Source organism: Chroicocephalus ridibundus, chromosome 3 (assembly GCF_963924245.1).
Source record: "Chroicocephalus ridibundus chromosome 3, bChrRid1.1, whole genome shotgun sequence".
In the NCBI taxonomy this organism is placed as follows: domain Eukaryota; kingdom Metazoa; phylum Chordata; class Aves; order Charadriiformes; family Laridae; genus Chroicocephalus; species Chroicocephalus ridibundus.
In genome coordinates this window covers 64,521,773-64,548,087 of record NC_086286.1, presented here as the reverse complement: position 1 = coordinate 64,548,087, position 26,315 = coordinate 64,521,773, and the positions used below count along the sequence as shown (strand labels likewise).

The 26,315-nt window shown below is 44.7% G+C and overlaps 1 protein-coding gene across 2 annotated transcripts in view; it reads right to left on the bottom strand.

Moving 5' to 3' along the window:
* Positions 1–4,299: 4,299 nt before the first annotated feature.
* TXLNB (taxilin beta) overlaps positions 4,300–26,315 on the bottom strand; it is a 38,519-nt gene continuing 16,503 nt past the window's right edge. Inside the window, exons 5-11 of one of the 2 annotated variants that reach the window (XM_063329463.1) lie at positions 23,285–23,479; positions 21,536–21,655; positions 16,272–16,346; positions 10,170–10,262; positions 8,966–9,061; positions 7,095–7,857; positions 4,300–6,404 (exon numbers count right to left, since the gene is read on the bottom strand). In XM_063329463.1, the coding sequence (XP_063185533.1) occupies positions 6,373–6,404; positions 7,095–7,857; positions 8,966–9,061; positions 10,170–10,262; positions 16,272–16,346; positions 21,536–21,655; positions 23,285–23,479 (1,374 nt within the window). In that variant the 3' untranslated portion in view covers positions 4,300–6,372. Of the gene's footprint in view, positions 7,858–8,965; positions 9,062–10,169; positions 10,263–16,271; positions 16,347–21,535; positions 21,656–23,284; positions 23,480–26,315 lie in introns of both variants that reach the window. The other variant, XM_063329462.1, reaches the window with a different exon arrangement.

Sequence of the window (26,315 nt, the reverse complement as noted above, 5' to 3'; positions counted from 1 at the left end):
AGAGCCTGACAAGCACCAGAGCCGGCACAGAGGAGGGTTTGCAGAGCCATAAGCTGGTGAGAGGAGCAGGACCTCCCCCGTTGGGGAGACGGAGAGCTGTTGCAGCAGCTCAAACGGTATTGTCAGCCCTGACCTAGATCTCCTGTGAAATGAAACCTGAATCTAATCATATTTTGTTCTATTTTTAACAAGGACTATCCAGCAAGCTGCAGCAAGCAGACTAGATTTAGACCCGTTATTGGGTGGGAGAAGTGCGAGAAAGAGCGAAGAGCTGCAGGAAGTGGGTGAAGTGGTTGAAGAAATGGTGCTCTGCCTTTCATCCTTTCTGAGGAGATGATGTGAGCTGGAGCACTGCAGCCCTTGGTGTTTGGATGAGCTGCAGAGCAGAGGCTGTAGCCACTTGTGGTCAATAGAGATTGCTTTTTTGGCACTTTTCCTAAAAGTAGCTTCATTAAATGCCATGCGTTGGCCAAATTCTAATTGAGTAAATCCATTCTGTCTCTCTCAGGGCCCCTGAAGTGTCGGCTGGGTAGTGTTGGCTTCATAGGAACAGAGGGCTTGCTAATGGCCCAGTAATTCAGCCCCTTGGATGGGATTCGCATTGGACGTCAATGTGTGGAGCTCGGTTGGCTCCAAAGGAGCTACTCTGATTTACACCTGCAAAGAGCTGGAGCTTTATTTTCTGCTGATGGCAGTGGCAGAATTATCAGGGTAAGGTACAAAAAAAACCCAATTAGGGAATAAACTGGTCATTGAAAAGGTTTCTTTCTATTACCAGGCGGTTAGTGTTTGGATTCTGCTCTGAAGGTTTATACCTAGTGAAAGCCTCTGCCCTAACTCTCTGTATTTCTGCAGTGTCCTGCTGTTGTGTTCCAACCCAGAGAGGTGGCCCTCAGCCCAAAGTGAAGTCACAAGTCATTCCTTAACATTTATAGCTTGAAGAGCATTTTGGGATCATCTAAAGGCCCTCTCTGTGTTGTATTTTTATAATCAGTGTATAAAATGATTCATGCAAATAAGAGGGTTTCCTGAACATCCTTTTTTCTCCCTTTTTTCTTTTTTTTTTTCCCCCCGGAAAAAAAAAGGAATATTCTACTAATACAGAACTTATTTTCTTCATCAGTGAACGTGAGATATTTTCTTCATCTCTTCTTTGTCTCAGGGCTCGTAGCCACAAGGGGCAACATCTTAGCCCAACTTTAGAATCCCTTTTTGTGCTGAGCATGGAGCGTTTTGCGAAGGCTGCCTTTCCCTCAGGCTGAATTGCCAGTATGTCATCTGCACCTCAAAGCTGAAGCCTACTAACTCTGTCAGAGACAGACTTGCACTCAAGCCTCTCCCTTTTTTTCTTTTAAGCGTAAAAATATTTTCAATGGGATAAACAAAGTAACAAAGTAACCTCGAATCAGACGTGCGTGAAGGAAAAAAAAAAAAAAAGCCGGGATCCAAATACAGGGAAGTGCAAAGCTTTTCCCGGTCTTCCAGTCAGGGCTGCAAGCAGCTGTGACAGGGAGGGAGGGTGATGTGGTTGTTCCCTCCTTGTGAGACATCCTTATGGGACACAGAGCACATGCCTCATTAGGCAGCATGAATGGGTGTGTACGCATGCCTTCGTCGCATCCTCAGGATAAATCCAGGACTGCCCTAGCCTGGATGCGTAACTTCAGTTGCTCTGTCTGGGCATGCCTATGTTATGGGGCTACCTTGAGCAGGGGCAAAGAGGAAAGAGCATTCCCTTTAGACCCTTGTCCATACACACGTGATGTAGAGATTGTAAAATACACCATTCTGGGCTTCTTTATGAACGATTACCTCTTTTGGCTCTTCATGTGCCCTTTCTTTCAGACCATCTCCACATATAAGGAGTGTGGAAGCTACTTTGCTGATGTAGAAAATTGCTCCCAAACGGCAAATGCCCTGGCATCTTTCTTTTGCCACCCCCCTCCCAAGGTCAGGACTGAACTGGAGAACCTCTGCTGCTCCACTCTGTGCCTGTGGAGGAGGAGCTGGCCCATGGTTTGTTCAGCTGTCGGTGGCCCATGAGCAATTACTGCTTGACTTGTTGTGTTGGGTCAAGCGCAATGAGCGGCCGGGGCTGCAGGGTGACCCGAGGTGTCAGTCATGTGAAGCTGTGAGCCAGTGGGGACTGTGGATGTTGACATTTCTGGATTTCCCTGGGGTTTGAGCGCTGGCCCAGCACCGTCCTGCTGCAGCCACAACCATCATCTTTCCCTGCCTCTTTGAAAGGGATGTGATAAGTCTTTTCTAAGTAGAAAAACCAGCATTGCACAGTAGTGAGCCATGATAGTGCAAAAAATTCAGGGGAAGGGGAGCCTGCCAGCGCAGCAAACACTGTTTCTCCGTGTCTGCCCTTCCCTGTCCTCCCAAATCCCTCATCCAGCTGGCACAGGCTGACTGGAGAGCAGGGTTATGTCCATTCCTTACGGTTGCCCCTTGGTTCAGAAAAGGTCATGGGTGAGCATTAGTATGAATGGCAATGCAGGGGTAGTGTGTGGGACCAGGAGAGGAACAAGTCCTGCTGCCGTTTCCTAACAAAGTAAAAAAAAAAAGTCTAAATTCAATACTGATGAGCGCCATGGTGTTCGTTGCAAAGAGAGACAGGCAGTGTGAATACAGAGAGGGCTGCGTATGTGGTTGGTGATTGCAATCTGACTGACAAAGGGAATTTAAAGATGACATTAATAGTGAAGCCTAGAATAAAAGTTTCACTGTATTTTACCATACGTCCCTGTTCTGGGTCACTTGCATTATTGCTGCAGTTCTGTCATCTGGGTTGTCTATTCCCATGCCTGCGCCTACTTCTGTTCAGTTTTGTGGGAAAAGTTAAGCTGAAACAGATCAGCTGTTTCTTACTAATCCCTCATCAACAAGATTTATCATTACTGTGGTCTGCCGCAGGGATCAGCAATTAGGTGAGAGGGTCATGTTAGCATCATGGATGTGATTTTAGCTGTCATCATGAAAACCCCCTCACATTTGGATAAACTCTGTGTTATTGAAAAATGTCGTGTTTTACACGTTCAGCAGGGGATCTGTTAAGTTTTTGAGGTGACAAAGGTCAGACATGCAGAAAGGGAAAAAATTTTTGTTATTTCATTGCAACTTTTGCGAATAAAGGCTGTTGCTGGTTCTGAAGCAGCGCAGCAATGGATGGTTTTAGTAAGGAGGATATAGCTGCCAACACCACCATTCCTCACCTCCAAATCTGTGCCTGGTGGTATGGGAATAACTGTGTGAAATAAAAGCAAGACTGGGGGAGGCAACCACAGCACACACCAGGATTGATGAGACTGGCAGTATCAGTAGGAGGAGGACGATAAGGATGAACAGCAGGGAAGACCCATGCCTCACTGCGACTTACTGCCTCCAAATGATCACAGAAGTGTGCTGCGTTTCTGTGTCTCGAGTGCGGAGGTACCTGAGGGACGTGCAGCAGAGCTGATGTGCAGACTGCAATCCCAAAGGCTTTTCACGGCAACTCTCGTGCAGTGCCAGCTTTTGTATTGGGTACCAGTACAAAAAGAGAGCAAGAGGAGGCCAGCAATTAATGTTGAAGAAGAATGAGAGAAAGTAGGTTAACACACAGAAATCTGTGATGGTGATGGTGGTTTAAACTGCCAGTCTGATGCAATGGATGATGAATGGGTACATGGTTAAATTTTATAGATTTTCTGCCTCTGCTGAGGGTACCTCAACTGCCCACAGCTCTACAGGCCATGAGTTTTTACACATCAACCATCCCCACAGTGTGACTGCAAATGCTTCATCCAGCCTGGGATCAGCCAGAATTTTCCCTACAATTTTTTCTCCCATCTCCGGCAAACATGTGAGACCAAATCCTGGAACTAAAAGCCAGGAGGGTCGCTCTCTTGTGCTTTCAGTGTTGTATGTATACACTGAGAACGAGGAGGAAACTGCTGGATTAAAATGCTGTTGGTAGATGGTATGGAAGAAGAGAAGCAACAGGTATGTGGGTAGAAGCTCACAAAGAGTAATAGGAATTGCAAGTATGTGAATGCAGTTTTAGATGCAAGAATTAAAAGGGCGAAAATGAGGAAGGCGGAATAGAGTGGGAGTGATTTTCCCAGAAGGTTGTGTAATTATTCATGAGGGATGATGCTGTAAGAATCAATCATGACTATGTAGGAAGTTTTTATCTGTAGGTTCCTTGTCTCTCTGCTTGCTGAAGTTGGAAGGTATGAGGCAACAATTATATAACTAAAGATGTGACCGTAATGATTATGCAAAATGGAACCAAGTTAAAGTTGCAAGGCCATGTTGATCATCATTATTATTATGTAATTGAATATTTGAATGTATAAATTAAAGGCATTCTAAGGGCCTACTTGAAGAAAAAGAAGTTGGTTTCATGCAGGTAATTACTAAAATGGCAACAGAATCAAACAAGACCAAGAAAGGAAAAAAACCCCACATTAACAGGTATATAAATTGCATTAATTTTAAGTCACCCTAACAACAAACAAAACTTGTACTTGTAATGGAAACTAGGTTTCTACAGACTCAAGTCAATGGAAACTAAAAAAAGTAAATCAGGTGAGTATAACTTTCTATCTTAGGGTAAGGATTTGTTATAGGTTAACATTGATTTAGGCTGCCCAGGGAAGTGGTTGAGTCACCATCCCTGGAGGTATTCAAAAGACGTGTAGATGTGGTGCTGAGGGACATGGTTCAGTGGTAACTTGGCAGTGCTGGGTTAACGGTTGGACTTGGTGATCTTAAAGGTCTTTTCCAACCAAAATGATTCTGTGATTCTATGATTTTCACAGGCACAGAAGGGGCTTGGTTTTTTGAGATGATGGCCACTCACTTAGGCCTTTGAATCTGAATGTTTGATGGGATTCATTTTGCCTAATTTACACACCTAGTAATATACATATAAATTTAAGCTAGATGTCTTAGGCTGGCTCTAGAATCAGTGAAGAGAAATGGCATCTTCAGAGAGAAAGTAATTTCTTCCATCTTGGATGACTGTCTTATCATGAGATGACTTGTCCTCAAAAATTGCCTATTGTTCTCCAGTGCTTATAAAAGGAGCTTAAGGTAACTAAGACTTGAATGATCTACTTTCAGGTGATTAAAGATATGGAATAAATCCCGTCAGTCTTGGTATCTAACGTAAGGCATCCACATTTGAAAACTGTAGCCATAATAGCTAGTTGTAAGGCCGTATCAAACCAAACTTTTGCAAATCAGGCTCTATATACTCCAACAGTTAGCTCTCAAAAAGGCTGGACGAAGCAGTGCAGACACAGACATATGCAACCAGGGTGCGGACCACATTGGCAGCAAGCAGAGTCAAACCCCGCTTTTGGAGGATGATGTGCCAGAAGGACTCTGTGACCACAGTCTCCCATGGTCTGCCAAAGGTGGCACCTTTTCTCTTGGTTCACCTGTATTTCAACTTCATCTTGAATGAGTCACTTTGTCTTCAGGGGCTTCTTGGGATTTGTCTATAAACAGGGGTTGGTTTTATTGTAACATTTCCCTTTCCAGCCTCTGGACATCTTGTTTAATTGCCCTTTTCAAATTCTTAAGCTATCTAGCTCAGACTCCAAAACGCCTAGACTGAATTCGAAGGAAGGGGATGAGAAACAGGAAATATGCCAACAGGTTTTTTTCAACCTCCGTCCAAAAGCCTTCTTGCTCTCCTTGCTTGAGATCGTACAGCTGTCGGTGTAGGTACCCTCCCTTGCCCCCTTCGTTCTTTACCTTTGTTCTTGGTGCCAGAATCAACCAGTTTCTGACAAGGTGGCTACGTTATCAAGCAGTGATGTGTTGTCAGGCAGACGGGAAGAGCCGGTTAGACAAGAGAGGGGATGAGAATGTAGCCTGTCCCCGAAGGTATTTGTGAGAGGGATTCCTGCTTTCCTGGTACCTGTTTGCTTCTGGGCTATTTACTTGTGCTGTACTCCAATGAACAGGGTGACAGGTAAGTGGGCTCGCCCTTCTCCTGGGAGCATCAGCACATGCAGCAGGGCCAGGAGGAAGCTGTGGTGAAGAGGTTCATGTGGCTGTGACTGGGAGAGATGGGACAGTCTGGAAGCATGATCTCACGGGTATCTTCTGGAATACATCCTAGTACCTTCTAGCGTAGCTCCACTCTGCTTTTTGTTCCTGGCCTAGAAGCCAACATCTGCAACCAGCTTCTGAACTTGTGACCTCATTTGTGAGCTGGAAACAGCCGTGAGTCCCTCTGTTGGGCTCATGATCCCAAACAGTATCACAAACTAGCAGGTTTCTGTTGGATGCGGAAAGAGGGTTGTGACCACTGCCTTGGGAATTGCCATCAGTTTGGAAATTGCTATTGTTTTCAGTCATTTCATGAGGAATCTAGAAAAGATCTTCTTCCCTCCCTTCTAGTTCTGTTGAAAGAAAAACCCCTTTTAGAGCCCTAAGCAGAAAAGATCAATTCAAGTTAAGGCTTGTGGGTGTTCAGGCCAAGTAGTGGGCAGTAGTTTACTTATACAAAAATTCATCTTTTGTTATTGCACCTCTTCTTGGATATGGCTGACCACATCAATGGTTTTGCTATTTTACATTACAATTATAGATTCCTTTCACCTCATTTATTAAAATCACTACATGTCCCAGTAGGCCATCTTTTATGCAACGTCATAACAAATAGATACAATTAATTATGACTCTTTAAACAAGTGTATGTGAATTGCAATGATTTTTGAAACATGAAACTTCAATATTTTAAAATTATTTTGCTGAATGAGATGACTCATTGTGCCTGGGAAAAAAGATCCTGTAATTTAGTTGTATTTTTCTGTCATTAAGAAAATATTATGCTTCAAGCAGATGAAGGACAGCAAAATTTGCAGACCCGTTATTACTGGATAGTGGTAGCAAAAAGAAGTGCATTACATTTGCCTACAGATATGTGAGTATGTTTTGGCACCCACTTTTTGTTTCTTTAAAAAAAAAAAAAAGGTATCGATTTAGAGGACAAAGTAGAGCTGTGGTTTGTAGAAGACAAGACTGGACACACCAGTGTCTTCAGTCCACTGCTTCCATGTCTGTGTACCCCATTTGCTCTGCGGACTGACCTTGGACAGACCGCTCCGCTGGGTCATCCACACATTCTGCAGCTTTTGGTGCACTTTTTGTGGGTACTGGCATGTTCCCAAGGGGAGTGGGCATGTTTTGTGGGGGTGTTGGCACGTTTTCAGGGGTTGCTGGCATGCTTTCGATGGGTTCTGGCGCATTCCCAGTGGGCACTGGCACACTCTCAGGAGGTATTGGCGCACTTTCTGTGGGTGTTGGCACCCTTTCTGGGAGCGCGGGCAGGCTTTCGGTGGGCTTTGGCACGCTCTCGGTGGGCGTTGCTGTATTTCCAGTGGGCACTGGCGGGCTCCCAGTGGGTGCTGGCACGTGTTCAGTGGGCGTTGGTGTGCTCCTGCCGGGCTGCTCACAGCGATTCCCGGCCTCTGAGCGTGGGGTGAGAGGAGAAGGGAGCTCTGGCACCCAGACGGCGTTGCATGTTTGAGCGTCACAGGTCTCTGGGTTGCTGCTGTTGCTTGGGAGGGACTCCTCTGCCTTGTGGGACACCCTGAAAGCTTCAGCCAGCTCCTTCAGCATGCTCTTGTCAGTGGCACACAGCGCAATGCTCGCCTGCTCAGAGGAGGAAGGGCTCGTATCAGCGTCGTCTTCTTCTTCTAAGATGCCATTTCCATTCACCTCTTCAGAGAACTGTGCTTGCTTTATTTTTTTGTACAATTCATTCCTCTCTTCCTGCAGAGCCCGGCAAAGGTTCTCTAACCTCTGGATTTTCAGCGCGAAGCACTCATATTCCTTGGACCTCAAGGCTTTCTGTGGTCAAAGACATCAGAGAAAGGTGCAGACTGAGTTTGGGTGCATGCAATTCATTGGTGGAACGGGCAATTAGGAAACAATTTGAGATCTAGGCAGCCCTCACTGGACTCTGCCAGGTAGCTGGCTTTCACCAACTGCTGTGCAATAACCATGGTCTTTTGTACTGAAGCTTCAAGAGGAAATTCACACCTGTTACTAGTGTATATTAGCATTCTACATACAGATTCAGATCAATTTCACTCAAAAATATTTGCAGGGATACCTGGTGATATAGAGATGGAAAAACATAGTGAATGTCCATACAGATAAGCATCCAAAAACCTACCTGGACTTCATGGGTGTGAATTTGGGGGAAAACTAGCTGTATTATATTTTTTATTTATTTTGCTTCTAGGTTCTGTGAGAGCAGCCTGAATTGGAACATTTTCTTGCTTCTACACCCAGTGAGGAAACCAGAGATGCAGAAGCCAGTAGAAATAGCAGTAGCACAGAGCTACAAAGCTAACCAAAAAGACCTGGTCTAAGTTCAGTGTAAGTTTAGGGAGATACTTCAGGTAGCCTCTTATCTTATTTGACCGAGTTCCAACATGCTTATGAATTTCCCCTGCAATGCCCCCGTGACGGCATGTTTAAAACTGTGGTGAGCCACAGTACTTGCTTTTGGCTCTTAGAGTTTGCTTACACAGGAAGTCAACAAAAGGCATGAATTTAAAGTTCATTAGCTAGAGCACATTAATTCCCTGGGTAGATGCTCTTATGCAGAAAGAAAGTAACATGAAGTGAACTAATGCCAATTTTCTCCTATGCAAGAGCATTAACAATCACACATTTTTAGAGCACTTAAAATTCACAGTTACATAATTCAGTTTCTCGTGGACGTAATGAATGTCTCTGCACAATCTAAAAGCTCTAGCAGTTGGGATTTTTGTCTTTTTTTTTTTTTTTTTTTAAGACACCTAATTATCAATGTAGCTTGAAAAAAAAAGACCCTTAGTTTCAAGAACAAATTTTTTATTGGCTTTTGGTGGTTTCAGGTCATGTCATCTCCTAGTTAAAGCATTATGTGGGGGAAGAGGTGCATCCTGAGAAGAAAAAGACCACTCACCTCTTCAATCATGTCCAGTAACGCTCTGTTGCAGTTCTCAAACCTGGATTTCCAGGTAGCAGTATCCTTTTCCAACTTCTTCATTTTCTTTGTCATCTATAGAAGGAAGAGGAAAAGCTGAATCACAACAGGAATTCCATGCTGCAGATTAAATTAGGGCAGCCCTTTTATTATGTCTTTGGCTGTACTCATAATGCTGCTACCAGCAGCTGTAGTGGCCCTGCTAAGTAATAATTTATGTTAAAAGATGCATTTGGTTTTAAGTAGCTGCCATGTAACTTTCAGCCTCCAGTCTGTAGTCCTAAAGTAGGACCAGTTGATTATGTGTGTAAAAATATAGATAACTTCCAGAGTACAAACTATCACAAAAGCAAAAGGCCATGAAAGATGTCATTATTCTGTTTGTCTCTTTACGAAGACCGCAGTGTTGCGTTGTTGGGAGGTTAAAGAGGGGCTTTTATCTTCTGAGTCAGCACTGCCAAGGAAGTTCCCTCTCGATTAGTCCCCTCTATGCTACCACCAACACACGCTGCTAGCTATACAGCACTGTCTTTCCCTTTGGTTTCCTGCAGGCTGAACTCTGTGAAGATCACTAGAGGTTGCCTGGATCAGAGCACCAGGATTTTGGGCCCTGGTGGCAGCGTGGAACACTGTTTATTATGAAAGCGGGTGTGTTTATTTTTTTGATTCCCATTCATTACAGGAAACAAGTACGCCAGCTGCAAGGGGACAGTCACTTTGGCTTAGTGGTGGGCAGGTGTTGGTGGGCTTCAGCTCTTTCCACACACTCCAGTAGGAAGACACGTAGCCTGTGTCAACCTTTGTGTACCAGTGTCAGTCATCCAGGAGGGTCGTGGGCACTCCTGGAGACACGGGTTGATAAAAGCAGCTCGAGACTCCCCCTTTGGTGTCTCTGAGGGGTCTGTACCCAACCAACACATTAGGTTTTATGTAAAATGTTTGTTCTTCAAGGCAATTTCAGTTTTAGCTGAAAGGGAGAGTGAAATGTTCAGCTTGCAGTGCTGAAGTCTAAGCTACAGTCACTGTGGCCAAGTGTGCCCCAGATCTTATTTGGATGTTGATGAGATTGTTCTCCAAAATGTGCAGAAATGTCCCCATCCCAGATAAAATCATTGCAGTGAGAAATATCAAAATCTAAAAGGGGAGTCTCAAGCACGGAGTTCAGGTATGAGCTGCTACTCACTTTCTCCATCTCCTGTTTGAACGTGGCAAACACTTCATTGCTTTTGGTCAATGTTTTCTGAAATTCTTCAAACCTTTCAGAGTAGAGCGTGATCTGCATTAACAGGGAAAAAAATAATCACAGTAATTTCAGTCTCCAGGATGGTGAACTTCTACTTTGGTAGAAGATAATAAAATTGTGTTTGGACATGGAAATTAGCTTCTGTTTGGAGACCATGAAGCACAAACATCAGAGAACTGAAAATCTCTGCATCTTTTTAAGGTTGCAAACTATTATGATTCCTCTGTTGCAGAAAGGTAAACTGAGGAAGAATAGAAAGACCCAGGCCAGTGATTTTAAAAAGACCTGGGAATTATGGGTGCCGTATTCTCCTGAATGTCGCAGCTATGGTGTCTCTATGGGGTGCCCAGAAGCAGAAGAATTCCCTAGAAGTGGAGACTTCTAAAAACATTTCCCTAGGTAACTCCATGGGGACTTCAAGAGGACAGCATTAAAGCCCACAAACATTTCCAGTCCCTGCCTTTCCTCGCAAGCCTGTATACTTCTTTTCTGTATACATTGTGGCTGACACCTACAGGGAAGGACTGCTAGGATGACCTACAGAATGGAAAATGATGATGTGAACCCTGGGCCATGTCCATGGGCAGGGACTAACCTGAGCTGGCCTGACCACTGATGCTGTTCAGGACCAGGCAGTGGGATTATGCCAAGGGTGGAGCCAGAACTCTGCCTGAGCTCTAAGCAATGCTTCGCAATGCAGACCTCTCCAAACTCCAACTTCAACCTGAGGGCATAAGCTCTGGCAGGCTTTAGCGGAGGAGCTCGATACAGCCTGGCTGCCCAGCTGATTACCTGCCTTCTTGATTACCCAACAAGTCAGGCTGGGGGCTGGGAGCTGGGTGCTGCCCCGGCTACGCTGCTTCTGATGTCCAAACGAGTTTGGGGAGAGGCATCCCCACATCACACTGCAGCCACAGTTTCCTCTCTTCCATCTTTCCAGTCCCCACTCGGTGGCTCAGGCAGGAGCTGCACCAGGCAGCACTTCATGTGCTTCCCTGGACCCCACTGCAGAAGAAGAGCATCGCTGCTCCTTTCCTATGTTATCTGGCACTCGGGGTAGCCCCATCACTGAGCAAAGGCCACCCTTTGCTTCACACCACCCTGATCTCCTGCACTGGATTCCTTCAAGCTGCATCCCTGCATTGTGGCTTCAGTGAGCTGAGAGGGCACCTTGTCAGCTCTGTTTTGTAGCCTGTGTGTGGACTGCAGCCGCGGGCAAGGCCAGTAAAGGCAGAGAAAATAATCCCCTGCCAGCCTCTTCTGCCAGCTTCACTTCACTTCACGGTGCTGAGCAGAAGAAAGATTTGTTGCTATGTGCCAGCTTTTAAGGCAATTAGGGCTCCATATTTTGCTACCACTTTATACATGGTAGCCACATGAAAGTTCATCTGTGGCTGTATTTTGTCAGTAAGACATATTTTCATACCTAAAACCTGTGGATGTTTTCGAAAAAATTGTTCTGTAAGAATATCTTAGTTTCTGCTTTTTCTGTCTTCTTTTCTTTTTTTTTTTTTTTTTTTTTCCTTCTGAGTGGCAAAGCACTTCCAAAGCTCCAAAATCATGCAGGATGCTATACAGATAAAGCACCATTATCTGCTCTTTGGAAAAGAAGACCAACTCCAACTCAGCCACTTCCTTCTGGTGCCAGAGCACCCCCAGCAGCGTTTAGGTGATCGAACACTTCATCTGCCCAGCCTGGCAGCCCTGGTTTGAAAAAGAGCTATTGGCATAACACGCAGTGGCAGAGGCAGGGTGGGCGCAGGGCAACGGGAGGTTCAAGAGCAGCCTGCAGTATCCAGGCGTCTGGCTGGAGGCTGGCTGCCTTCTCCGCCCCGGTGGGGAGCTGAGGGAACGGTTAGCTAGGAGTTTTGATTTTGTGTGATGCCAGCCGACATGCACCCTCCCCTGAGAGTACTGTTCAGTTACTGAGGAAAAGAAGATGCAGAAAATGTTGCTGGTGGTGGGGTGGGTTTAATACAGTTATATTATGATTCATGTTCATTCTGGTTAGTTGTTATGATGACCCCTGGAAGATGCTGTGGCCATAATTGCAGTGTGGTGTGGATACGGCCGAGCTCAGTTTAAACGCGGTAGGCGGTGTCTCGGTGGCCGTGAATATGGCTGCACTGGCTGCAGCCCTTCCCTGCCCAGCTGGGTGAAGGCAGGGGAAATTAATCCGTGCAGAGCTCTGTGGTGCCAATATCGGAGCTAGCTGACGTGAAGCTTGAATGTGTGTATTTATACAAGGCTGTAGCCAGAGCTGTGACCTACGCACAAACAGAAACCCAGAGGGATCTCTTGTAGCAGCCTGAGTGTCACAGCGTAAGTGGGACACTGGCACCAAGTGAGACATTTGGAATAGACGTCATGGCTGTAAGGAGAAATGCCTGAACATCTCAAAGCCAGGTGAGGGAACAGGGGTGGGAGCCAGCAAAATGGGGCTCCTAGCCCAGAGCCGTTGTCTTAAAAAAACTCGCCTCAGTTCTCTGTCTCTGCTTTTCCCCTTCAACTTTTGCCTATTTTTTTAATTGGATTAAAAATCTTTCAGGTTTGAACAGGGCAAGCTCTGCTCTCAGCTGGGGCCCTAGGCGGTACCATAGCACCAAGAATAGCTTCTGCAATTTAAATTTGAATAATAAATGAATGTTTTCATAGTGGCTGGGAACAGGCTGTGAGAGCTGTCTCTCAGCAGCACCATGCACTCGTGCTCCTTGGTTTGGGAGGTGAGGACCCCCTCGCTGCTGCCCACCACCCGTCCAGCTCCCCCGGTGGCAGGGGCAGGGAGAGCGGAGGCAGCGCTGATGCCAGGTGAGAACTTGTAAGTGCAAGGCTTCGGGAAGTGGGGGCATCTCCCCATCGCCATGCTGGGAGGGTGCTGCAGCGAGGACACCTCTTTGGCCCTGTTATGTTCTTCTCGGATGCCGTAGCCCAGTGGTTGCACTACACCGGCTACCAAAAATTAAAGGCCTCGGCTGACTTTTATCTTCTCACTTTGTTTCAAAGCAGGAAGCTAAAAAAGTCCGCCTAAGCGACATGCCTGGGGAGGGCGTGCAGCGTCCTCGGAAGCACCACCGTGGTTTGGGTGTATTCCCTCAGCTGGTGCCAGATTCCTGTCACCATTCGGAGGGACAGATTTGGCCATCTCAGGCGCACTGTGCCACCCAGAGACAGGCAGGCTGGCACGAACCTGATGTCCCCTGATTTCTTCCAGCTCAAGGAAGCGCTGGGTGTTCATCACCTCCTCTAAAATAGAGTGGTATCTCACTCGCTGTAGCAGGCAGTGAGGGCTATACTATGGCTTCTCCTAATCTCATATGAGATTATGAGATCTCATATCAAATTATGAGAATGTCTTCTCATGATTTCCATGCAGCTGTTCCTCTGTTAATATCTATTTGTTGTTTTGTGCTGTTTGCATCAAGGCGCTCTTTATGCTCTTCTGCGCTTGGACAACACCTTGTACAATGGCATCTGGTCCATGGGGGGGGCCCTTCAGTGCTACCATACTACTACTACTACTACCAATGACAATAATAATGGTATTATTCCCTGTAATTCCAAATGGAGGCTGCTGTGTAAGGGACAGAGCTCTCACACTTGAGCAGAACGCCTAACTGCGTGTTTCATTTCAGCGAGTGAATCATTTAATTTTCATCGACGCAAGTCTGCAAGGGCCACATATATTATCAATGCCTTTGCAGGCTTGCTTGACTGAATTTTTCTAAAAACAATTTTACCATTTCAAATGGGTGCTTAATATATTCTAGCTTTTATCAATACCTTCCGTTTCATTAAACTGTCTACAGAGGTCTGCCTGCGTACAAAGTCTTTCTGGTTTAACATAAAAGTTTAATTAAAACCACTCTGAGAAAATTGGGAGCAGGTTTGCAGTCAGGACAGACTCAGCTGGAGGCCTTTGAGGTTTGATTGCAAAACCTGTCAAACTGGTGTCAGCAACAGTTTATGTGATATACTTAGCCTTTGAAAAAACATGTAAAGGACCAAACCCCTCTTAGCACGTTTCCAGGTTATCAGTTTAATGCGAGCCTTTCTTGACTGCTCAACAGGTAGGAATCAGACCATCTGTGAGGGCAGAGCTGGAACAACTTACCAGCAACATTAGCTGTGAGCAAGGGCTGGGAGAGGACTTCTTGATAGGTGAGAAGATGGGCAGCTGCAGAGGGGCTGAAGGACTGACACCCCCTGCCAAAGCTCTGCTGGGGGGGAGCTTTCTTACAGACAGGTCAAAGAAGATAAATCTAAATGACTGTTTCTATAAGTCTAGGAAAATCTACTGATGCTCTTTCTTTTTGATGTGAAAGTCCAGCATGTCATCTAGTGTTCTCACTGGTATCCAAGGTCAATTATTGCATTACTCTCATAGAATCATAGAACCATAGGGTTGGAAGGGACCTCTGGAGATCATCTAGTCCAACCCCCCTGCCAGAGCAGGGTCACCTAGAGCAGGTTGCACAGGAACGCGTCCAGGCGGGTTTTGAATGTCTCCAGAGTTGGAGACTCCACCACCTTTCTGGGCAGCCTGTTCCAGGCCTCTGCCACCCTCAAAAGAAAGAAGTCCCTCCTCATGTTCAGATTGAACTTCCTATGCTCAAGTTTGTGCATGTTACCTCTTGTCCTGTCCCCAGGCACCACTGAAAAGAGCCTGGCCCCATCCTCCTGACACCCACCCTTTAAGTATTTGTAAGTGCTGATAAGGTCCCCCCTCAGTCGTCTTTTTTCCAGACTGAAGAGACCCAAATCCCTCGGTCTTTCTTCATAAGGGAGGTGTTCCAATCCCCTAATCATCTCGGTAGCCCTTTGCTGTACCCTCTCCAGCAGTTCCCTGTCCTTCTTGAACCAGGGAGCCCAGAACTGGACACAGTACTCCAGGTGCGGCCTCACCAAGGCAGAGTAGAGGGGGAGGATGACCTCCCTCGACCTGCTGGCCACACTCTTCTTGATGCACCCCAGGATGCCATTGGCCTTCTTGGACACAAGGGCACATTGCTGGCTCATGGTCATCCTGTTGTCCACCAGGACTCCCAGGTCTCTTTCAGCTGAGCTGCTCTCCAGCAGGTCAACCCCCAACCTGTACTGGTGCATGGGGTTGTTCCTCCCCAGGTGCAGCACCCTACACTTGCCCTTGTTGAATTTCATAAGGTTCCTCTCTGCCCAAATCTCAAAGTGTAATATGTACTGCCTGCTTCTTGTTTTTACTGCCATTCACTCCAGACTGACTCTTAGTGTAATTTTGGCAAGTGATTTTATTTTATTGAATGTTTCAAATCCCAACCAAACACTGAAATCCTACAGGCCCCTTTGTATAACCCCTTAGCAGAAATTCTGCTAATGTTAATGAAAACGCTGCCTTCACACCCCAATCCAGAAAGGGACATGAGCACATCAGTTCCAGTCTGCTAAACGTGTTTCATGATATGTATGTATTCTAGTGCTTTGCTGGAATAGAAACTGGCCTGAAGGGTAGTTACAGTGAATAATCAAGTCAAGGCACACACATTGTTGTGTGGCTGAGTACTGTGAACACTCATAAATCATAGTACCACAGAGTGTTTTGGGTCAGAAGGGACCTTAAAGATCATCTAGTCCAACCCCTCGCCATGGGCAGGGACATCTTTCACTAGACCAGGCTGCTCAAAACCCCATCCAGCCTGACCTTGAACACTTTCAATGGTGGAGCATTTACAACTTCTCTTGGCAACTGGTTCCAGTGTCTCAACACTCTGTCAGTAAAGAATTTCTGCCTTATATCTAATCTAAATCTACCCTATTTTAGTTTAAAACTGTTACCCCTTGTCCTATAACTACAGGCCCTGGAAAAAAAAGTCTGTCTCCATCTTTCCCTTTAAGTACTGAAAGGCAACACACAAGAAGGTCTCCCCAGAGCATTTTCATTTCCAGGCTAATCAACCTACATGCCACAGTATAGGCATTACCTTGCAGTTTAGTTTGGATACTTTCTCTGGAACATGCCTCATGGGTTAGAAACTAGGAAACAAAAGCACACCATGCAATCACCATCACCTGTGCCTGCAGGACAGTCTCTTGCTCCTTTAACATTTTGGCCTGGAGCTTCCATTCTGCAGCTTGGTTCAGGAGCTGTGTTTTGGGCAACAGAGAGAAAATTGTTAGGTCCGTAGTGTATCAGTTGGAAATCCTTATCCTCCAGCTACTTATGCTTGTGCCACTGCTACCTTGATAAGGAGTGATCTAACTTTTACATTAATGTAGTTAGAGCAGTTAGGCAAGACAGAGTATTTACGGCTATCGAGAGACGTGGGACAGGGCATTTGGTTTGCAAATACATATCTGAACAGGAGTTCAGAACCTACCTGGAATTAAGTGTGCAGCACAGTGGGCTCTAAAAAGTGTGGTATTTAACCATATCTTCACTAGATTTCTAGCGAGTGGTTATGATACTTTCTGGCACCTTCATTTCAGCTCGGCTCCGGCCTAATTCCTGCTCTCCAGTGAATGGCAAACTCCCTTTTGCATTAATGATCAGGACTTAGCATACGGGCATGGTCACAGTCAGGCACGCCTCAAAAAATCTGCAAACTTTCAGAGAAGGAACGCATAGTAAATGTCATACATTTACTGGTGTCTATTGTCTTTGGGCTCCATCTGCGTTGACATGCCATCAGCGGAAAATCCCAGCTCAGGGTGATAAATGCCTCACTTAGATCAAGGAGGCAGCCCAGGAAGAGCTTGACTGCAGTTTCATCCCTGGCTGCTCCTGGGGAGATGTGATTCCCTACTTCAAGGTATTCAGCAAAATGACATTCTGACGCGCAGGCTGCAGATGGGAGGGTTTGGTTCAGGCTGGATGAATGGTAGGAATGAGGTGTACAGACATTTTTTCAGGCTGCAGTTCTGAGTCAGCACTTCCAAAGTGCGGAGTAATATTCTAGCAATTGGTTTAATCTGAAGGCAGAAAACATTTACTGAAGTGTTACAAAAATGTGCCTATGGCCTACCAAGCACCTATAAAGCATTTTACTGGTTAGGCCAAATACATTTTAGAAAAAGAACACTAATGATAACTTGAGAAATTACATATAAACAAGTCAGTTTACCTCAGGACTTTCTTCTGTTGGATTGAATTGTACTGTTTAAAATAGGACAGTTGAGCTCTGAAAATATATTGAAAATAAAAGTACTGTGTAAATCAATAGATCCTACTCTTATATGGGAAGTAAAAGGTGAGTAGAACCACATGCTGAAAATGTATTTGATCCCTAGTAAAAACTTTTATTCTAACCGTTTTGTTGGAAATAATACGTGTAAACTGCTTGAATACCACCTGGCAAAAGACCTGAAGATGTACCCTACAAATGCTGACTGTGCAGCATAGTGAATTTCCTCCCTGTGTCTAACTTTTTATGGCACAACGACTATCTGAATTAGACTTTTTGTCCATATATATATATATTATCTCTAGAAAAATTTTTCGTCCATCAAATTTGGCCTTTTGTTTTGGACCCACTGAAATTTACCATCTACAATTTCCTAGATGACAATGTTTTACAGCTCAAGTATGCATTGTATGAAGAAATACCATGTTCTCTTTGTTTTTTACCTGCCTCTTAATATTTATTTTGAGAATTTAATTTGATGTTTGGTTCAATAGATGCACTTGTTTTCTTGGGAGAGGTATGTTTTATACACACAGAATTTTAATTTTTTTTTTAAGTTTGGATGAAATCTGGATTTTTTAAGTTTCATGTTTCTTTGATATCTACTTGTTTGGGTTTGGGGGTTGGTTTTTTTTTTGGAATTATAGGGTGTCTGGTTTGAATGATTTAACAGAAAGCGCTTTGAGAACCTTCAGAGCTACCCAGTCGCTAGGCCAGTCATTAGTTCCAAGAACTGGGCTTTTATCTGTATTGCTTAAATCTCAGCTAGAGTTACCTTTGTACCCAGCGTGCCTGGGATAAAGAAAGGGTCCCACCTCCCGTGCCATGTCTTCTGCCACAGCACAAGAGATGGACAGAGAAGGCAAAGAAGAGTTGCTTCTTTTGCTTGTTAATGAAATACTTCTTCTCTCCTACTGACCCACATAGCTTCTGCAGCCAGTAAAAATCCAAGAGTTAATAAACTCTTCTGTAGTGGAAGCAAGCCACAGAGAGGCTTGCTCAAATTAGCAAGGGGTTTTATGCAGCCTGAGGTCATCTGCAGACACCGAGCTGGGAGAAAACGATTCAGAAGAACTGATACATTTATTAATAGGCTATGAAGTGGTAACAAGAAGGCTGAAGTATAAAGAAATGAATAAATATTGCATGTGGTGTTTACAAAGCAGAACTTCAGTGAAGTGTGGTGATGTTATACTGTATTATTGGAGCTGAGATAGCTGCTGGAGGCCCAGACAGTCACATTATGCTCAGGACTGAAAAAGCCAGTCCCCAAGAACATACATTCCCATTTAATGCCATGGATCTAGGGACTGGCTTAATGAAAATTAAGCTTCCCTTTTTGCTGCCAGACTCTGCAAATTCCAATTATGTAGAAATCTGATCAATACCTTCCAGTCATATACTTGAAAGCCACAGAGGCTTTAAACTGCAATTAATTGCACATCAAAGTTTGTATTACAAGTGCTAAAAATATGTGGTATAGGGAAGAAGTTCAGGTAGCGCTGACCAGCTTTACTGATGATAGTAAAATTGCATCCTTAGGTAAAGTTGACCCTTTGAGAAGGCCACACAGTATGAACTGCTGCTCCTTATGTAGGGAATCACATTCTTAGTTGCACATGTAGAGTGAATTGCGCAAGCAATGTGATGACCTTTCTATGGAGATGTGATGTACAGAGGCTGCAGGAAGGGACATCTCTCCCTGTCTGAGGTATAGAATTTTTTACAGGGGCAAAGATTCCTACATGGAAGAACTGCATAAGAAGACATCAAAGTGAGCCTTCAAAGAGTAATCAAATAGATAAAAGAATACAAAAACAATTAATTTAAAGACATTTTCAAAATCTTGCATGAAAATCATGCACAGGAGTGTAAAAAATGGTACGGAGGAATTGGCATATAGTTCTGAAAGCCTTTCCCTCAAATGACAGGATGCTGAAATGCAGTAAGGCTCTGACTCTGCCCATTACTGAGCTGGAGAGAGATACAACGAAAGGAGAGGACGCCATCCAAACCACCTTGATTTCATACGTGCTGATATATACATTACTCCCACAGACACTAGCACGACAGCTGGGTGGGTGGGACTAAGCGCTCAGCAGTAGGATTGAGGTGGGAGACGAGTGTAGGCCAGCTCTCTGGGTGCTGGGCTACCTGTGATGAATCATGACACGCTAATTGTGCCTTGACTCATTGCATGGCTTTTATCTGGTCACTTAAGTTCTTCAGCTAAATCTACCTTGCTCTGAGGTGATGTTAGCAACACATCACCGGCCTACCTCAATGGTAGGGTTTTTTAAGCATTAGCTTGGACGGTGTGAGAAATATTCTTTGTACACGGTGCATATCATTATACACCCACTTCTTAAAGGCTTTGTGGCTTGTTTTCAAACCTGTTGTTTCATAGGTGCTAGTCATACGTACAGCAAAGCCACAAAGAAAATCTCCCACTCCCAAATGTAGACAGTGATGCCTTTCACTGCTTTAAAAGAAATGAAAATAACAAAACTGCGTGTATCAGCTCTGGATAAAATACACGAAGAAGGTTTGTTTAGAAACAGGGCCAATCACAGGCAACAGGCAGCCCCGAAACTTATGTTCTGGGAGGCACAGCAAGAAAAGTCATTGATATAAGGCTGTATATGTCTGTTTTCCACAGAGCCAATGCCCTATCTTTTACATCTTTTTCTCTTTTTTTTCAGTACCTGAAATCTGGTACTTGGTAGCAAAACTCACAGTGACTACAGTAAAATAAAGCCCAAATTTGCTTTGTCATTGTAAAGGGATTTCTTGGAAGTGTTTCCTGGGGTTTGAATCTGCCAAGAATGAACTGTCATGAATGAAATTTTGTGTTTTAGATTTACATGGGCCTCACAGTGAAAGGCAATAACTCATCTGGACCACAAATTGTCACGCAGTGACATGCAGATGTGCACACAGAGAAGCCCCAGATCCCCTTTCCCTTCAGTCCTTGGCTGGGAGTAAAGCAGAGCAGGAGCGGGTGTCCCAGCCACCAGATTGGTGCAGAGAAAAAGGATAAATGCTCTTCTGGGCAATTCTTGGTAAGAGGTGGTTGCTGTGTTCCCCTTGTGCTCTATCCACAGGGCTTAGAGCCCCACATTGTCACCCATATTTTATGATACTTTGACTGTGCTTGTGCTAATGTATCTGTTTCCAGATATGGGGAGGGGATAAATATTCTCTCTTTAGAGCTCTCTCACGCTGCTCCTGAGTTGGCTGGGGGGCTGGTGAAAACTAAAGCTTTCTTCCAGATGATGAGAGCCTGTCGCTCCCCTTGAGCAGTCTCAGAGCTGCTGCCACCGCTGCGAAGAGGGACTAGTTGTCAGTGCTGAACTCCAATCCTTTGTAGACGTTAGGATTGCTGTGAAGCTACCAGGCAGACTGAGAAATTTAATTTTGGTCTGATTGAGTTGCAAAATGTGTGAGACCAGGGAGGAATGCCCTCCTCCATCCACAGCTGTGTGGTTTTGGGGGGAATTCCTCCTGCTCTTTGCTGTCCCCCTGCTAGAGGTGTCCCCTCCGCCAGGTTGGGAGGAATGCAGAGGAGGCTGCTGATGGGCCCCAGACCCTTCCTGCCTGAAAGAGGCTCTGGCAGACCAATGTGGGGAGGGGAACCTCTGCAAAAGAGAAGGGGAAGCTCCGTCACAGCAAGCAGCTCCTGTGGCCTCCTCCGCTGGCAAAACCGCACTCACAAGAGGCCGTCTGGGGAGGCTCTGAGCCTGGGGGAACACCGGCCTTCTTTGATCCTATGTTCTTGTTTTCTCTGATTGTTTGAGTGTCCTCATTTATCATGTGAGGGGATGGAGTATCAAATATCAGAGCGTTTGAAAACTGTTGGCATCACCTGCCCCAATGTCATGATGAATCAACAGTGTAGTATCGCTGAGTTAGCTAGAGTGGTCTGTGCTCGAACCTACTGCTCTGCAATTTGCCCTAAAAACTGTAAATGCCAATGAAAGCAGCCTTTCAGGGGCTGTTCCTTTACCTTGAGCATTGACAGTAGCAATAAAAACGTCTCTGCTACCATACCCCAGCTGAGACCTGAAGAACCAATATATTAGTGAAATAGCATGCAGGGCTCATTTTGGCCTAAAGTTAGATAAAAGACAGAGAGATTAGAAGGATAGGTACGTATTCCTTTTCTTTCTGATGTCGCTCCTCGGCTTCCTTCATCATCTCCTGAGACTGCTCCAACTTGGCATCCACCAGTTTCTGCTGAAGTTCTCTGTGCTTAAATATTTTATCAAGGTGCTGTAAGAGAATAAATTCTGCTGAATGCACATGTTTAATTGTGTACACAAGACCTTCATGCTCATGCATGTACAGCTATCTCCTGGAACCCTCGCAAAGCAAAAGTATTGCAAAACAGGAAGACTCCCAACGTATTGTAATTACTGAAAAACTACAGTGCTGAGAAGAACAAACTGTGCCAGAATTTGCATGGGTAGGGAAACCTGTTTCTGTTATCTATTTGAATTTATTATAGAAAAAAAATTCAAAAAAGCGCCTTAGCATCTTTGCCAATTCTATGGTCTACATATGAAGTCATCAGTATAATCCAATATAACTGCAGATCAAATAATTTCTCATCAATAATAAATATGCAGGTGACACACTTTTTTTGGAGCTGTTAAGTGTCCGGCAGATCTAAGCCACCGTGTGGATGAATGTGTAAAGACACGCTGCGCCTGCAGTACTTGGGAGAATGTGCACAGCTCTCTGCAAAGAACAAGCCCCCTACATCCCTTTGGCTCTGGCCGCACAGGCACAACGTGGGTTTGGAGAGCCTGGGTGAAAGCATGTGAGTGGGGACGTGGAGGAGATCAGACCAGATGAAGCAGAGGCCTCCTCCGGCCTGTAAATCATCTGGCTCCACGGTGACCTTCAGGAGGCAGATGTTGCTGATGGCCCTCTTCACACTTGCTTCATTTAGATACAATTCACAGGAGCAAATATTCTGAACACATGCCTCTGCTTTACATTTTCTTCTCATAGAAACCACAAGACAGGAATGTACATTTCCTTCGTTCAGCATAAGACTTCGTACAGGATGCGACAGATTTGGAAATGCAAGTATTGTATCGGGCATTCCAGATTGTAAGGACAGATTACTTATGTTTTATTCAGTATGATAATGTTGTCTGGTTGCACTGACGCTCACAATAAACGTATTTAGAAACAATATAAAGACCCATTGTGATATTTGTTAGCATTTGTCATAAAATGAAAAAAAGAAAAAAAAGGAGTTTGGGATTTTACTGGAGGGGTCTTTTTGTGTCAAAATTTTCTGACCAACTCTAATGTTTACATAAAGAATAATTTCCCATCTGTCTATTATCTGCTAGACCTTATGGTGAGCACTGTCCCTGCAAAGAAGAATCTATTCCAATGCAAAGGGCCTCCTTTGTCTGTCTTCTTCATTTTCTGCTTCTGCGGAAGGGTCAAAGCATTTACCTCAGAGCAACCTGTGTCTGGAGGGAGCAAAAGTAGACTTGGCATCACCAGCGGAGCAGCTGCCCAAAGGGATGGGAGCTGGGAAGTGCTTGGTGGGGACTTGGGTGTGGGGGGGAGCAGGAAAGGGGGGCTCCCTGGAGATTTGGGGCAGCTGTGAGAGGAGCGGGGGAGCAGATTCACAGGCAGCTGGCACATCTGGCTGCTCCGGTGCCTGGGTCCCTCTCCCCGGAGCGGCTGGCACAACTCCTTGCCCGCAGAGTTTGCCAGGCGGAGTCTATGCTGCATGCGTAGTCCCGCTCAGAGGGCAAAGTGTGGCGGGGGCTACCCTCGTTACCCCCACCGGACACCCCAAACAGCAGCTGGCAGGGACGACAGGCTGTCAATGCTCTCTGCTTTCCCCCGGGGCAGCCGGGGAGCTGCTCTCACCTCTTCCCGCAGCTCGTACTGGTCGATGATGCTCTTCAGCTTCTCTGCCAGCTCTGTGTTCTCCTGGCAGAGCTTCATGTTCCTCTCGCCTTGCTGCTCGATCTGAGCCTGGATTTCACTCAGCGTGCCCTGGAAATGATTAGCTATTTCTTTCCTCTTCTCCTCTTCCTCCCGTGCCCGCTGAATTGTTTCCTCCTGTTGTTAAATGGGAGAGAACGGTGTCGTGTAAGAAAGATGCATAATAAGCGGTTCCAGAAAGATACTGTTTCAGAGTAGCATAAGGCTTCCCTTTGAAGGATTATACATGTTTGCATTCCTCTTTGGAGATTTTCTTGCTTTCATCTGCTCCAGCATTAGGCATGATTCTAAATTTACAGAGCAAATTACACCGTGGCCTTGAAAAAATTAGGGAAGTAAGAATTTGCATTTATAAAGATGGATGTAGAGCAGAGTTTCAGATCAAAGCAAGCCTGGAAAAGGGGACATACATGCACGTCTTGTTTCATGATGCTGCAGCGCAGCTTTTGCTTTGGAAGAAGAATTTAGTGGAACTAGTCAAAAGCTCTTTTATTGAAATTCTTTTTGATCTAATTAAAAAATCACCCTTTAAAATGCCTTCTTTTAACTAGGAATCCTCATACCAAATTTATGGTCTTTGGGATTTTCGTTTTCAAAAGAAATCTATCACTTTCTGCAGAATCCCTCCCAGTTCCTCAATTTTCCTCTCTAACTTTTTAACTAACGTCAACATTTGCGCTAATTTATTAGGTAGTGGAATCAAGGAGAGCTTGTGGTCTGTTTCTTACAAAATCAAAGCAGGGAATCAGAATTTTGCCTGGAGAAAGATCGATGGATTTTATATTTTTTTTTACCAATTATTGAAATTCTGGTTTGAATTTGTTTATATAAAGGACAATGCAGAAAGAATCTGGATTCATTGCTTTGGAACCAGAAATATGGACTATTTTTATTCCCTACTCATTTGTTTCCAGGGCAGTCTGCCCTTCTGAGGAATGTAATCCTGATGCACAGAGGCTAGGACCATATCTGCTGTAGTTACAAATCATGCCAGAACCACGTTAAGACCCACTCCACAGCATGCAAATGGCATACGTTAATAAGGTTTCAACTAGCATAGTAATTTACATAAAAATCTCTGATAACACTGCATATGGATATTTTCTATAAATATACTTGAATAAAGGCCTAGCTGACTCTAATGAGGTATAATTTATATCATGAAAGTGACATAAAAGGTGTTGATTCAGGCCCTGCTCTTAAAGTAAGATGAATACCAAATGACCCAATTTCTACTTAGCATGCACACCACAAGCCTGATTTTGGACAACTGCTGTTCAAGATAGGGGATGTTTGTCCTTTTGCTGACCGGGGAGCGATTGAGATGACACCACCTCGGATGACGGGAGGAAAGTCTTGCAACTATTACTGCTAATAGTACCGTAGTGCACAGAAATCACCATGTAGCCCTGCTGTGCTCTCAGTTTACACAAGAACTTGTGTGTGTGTGTGTGTGTACTCACAAACAGAGTAAAACAAAGTGTGAGGCCAGAAGGATGCTCCCTTTTAAGAGGAAGAAAGAATTACAGATGGAGCTGGGGAAATGGCTTTGGGGGGTCCTGGTTCAGTACCTGGGTTGGAAATTGGACACACAAAACATTTGCAGCAAGATGTAAAAGAAGCTCTCTAATTATTATTTTTTTTTAAATTGGTGAGAATGATTTTGAGTTAGCCTGAAACATTCTGCTTGACCAGACATTGAGCTGTGTTCTGTTTGTCACTTTTTGTTTAACTCTCTTTTTAGGACAATTTTGAAACAGAAACGCTGTTCCAAAGTACAGTTTAAAATGCTAGTCAGAAAGTTTTTTAAATCAACTGTTTTAGTACTCACAAAATGAAACATTTCATTTTCTTTTGAAAGGGGATGTTTACAAACAATGTCATAGAAACAGAGAATCACAGAATAGTTTAGGTTGGAGGGGACCTTAAAGATCATCTAGTTCCAACCCCCTTCCATGGGCAGGGACACCTCCCACTAGACTGGGTTGTGCAAAGTCGTCCTTTTTATTTTTGTTTGAAACTTTGACAAATTTAAATTGAATGCCTAGATAGTTTTGGTCAAGTCAGAACTCCATTTTATCTCTAATACACTGTTTAAAAAACTACTCATGCCTCTCTGTTCTCCATTGTACACATGCAGCACTGTGCAGGGAGAAGAGACACTTAAGAAGTCAAAGACAGAGTGAGAAATTGAACTTGCATGTTTGGACTCCTATTTCTATAGCCTCCAAACATCCTTCCTCAAAAATACTTTATTGTTTAGGTGGACCAAATGGTGTTATAACATGTCACTGCTGTGATTTAAAGCTCTCTGGAGTAATAAATCCAGCTGTATATAAAACAAAAAAAATTGGTGGACTGTGTAAGTCACACCGCACAGCTCTGTTACAAGGTGAAATGAGACATCCTGAGAGTAGCAATCATGCAAATGTAAAAAAAAAAAAAAAAGGTGCATGTGTTACTCAGAGGATCTTATTGATCTTATTTCCTCCTCATCCTCTCTTCTGAGGTAGAATAATTTTACAGAGCACAGAGACAATACAAAGATTCATGGTTAAAGACACTGAGCCAGGAAGCATTTAGTTGCAGGGCATAGTATTTCTCTTGACCTCTTCTGCTTTGGAGAAAAAGATATGTGAGGAGGATATTTGCCTGGAGTGTGTCCCAGAGAGCTCCTCAGCATCCCTCATAAAACGGCAGTGATTTGCTAAACCCTTGAGACCCCAGTTACCGATTAAGGGTGGGCGCAGGTGAGAGGAGCAGAAAGGTGGCTGCATGGTTACGACACTGTGCAGAGACCTGCAGGCATTGCCTCGTCCCTGGGCCAAGGAACAAAACCCTCTGTGCCTCTGGGCTCTGCCATGCTGTGGAGCTGGCTGCCACGCTGCCAGGGCCCAGCTGATGGCAGGCTTGTGCCTGGTCCCTAAGGGGGTTTCAGTCTCAGAGACTTCTA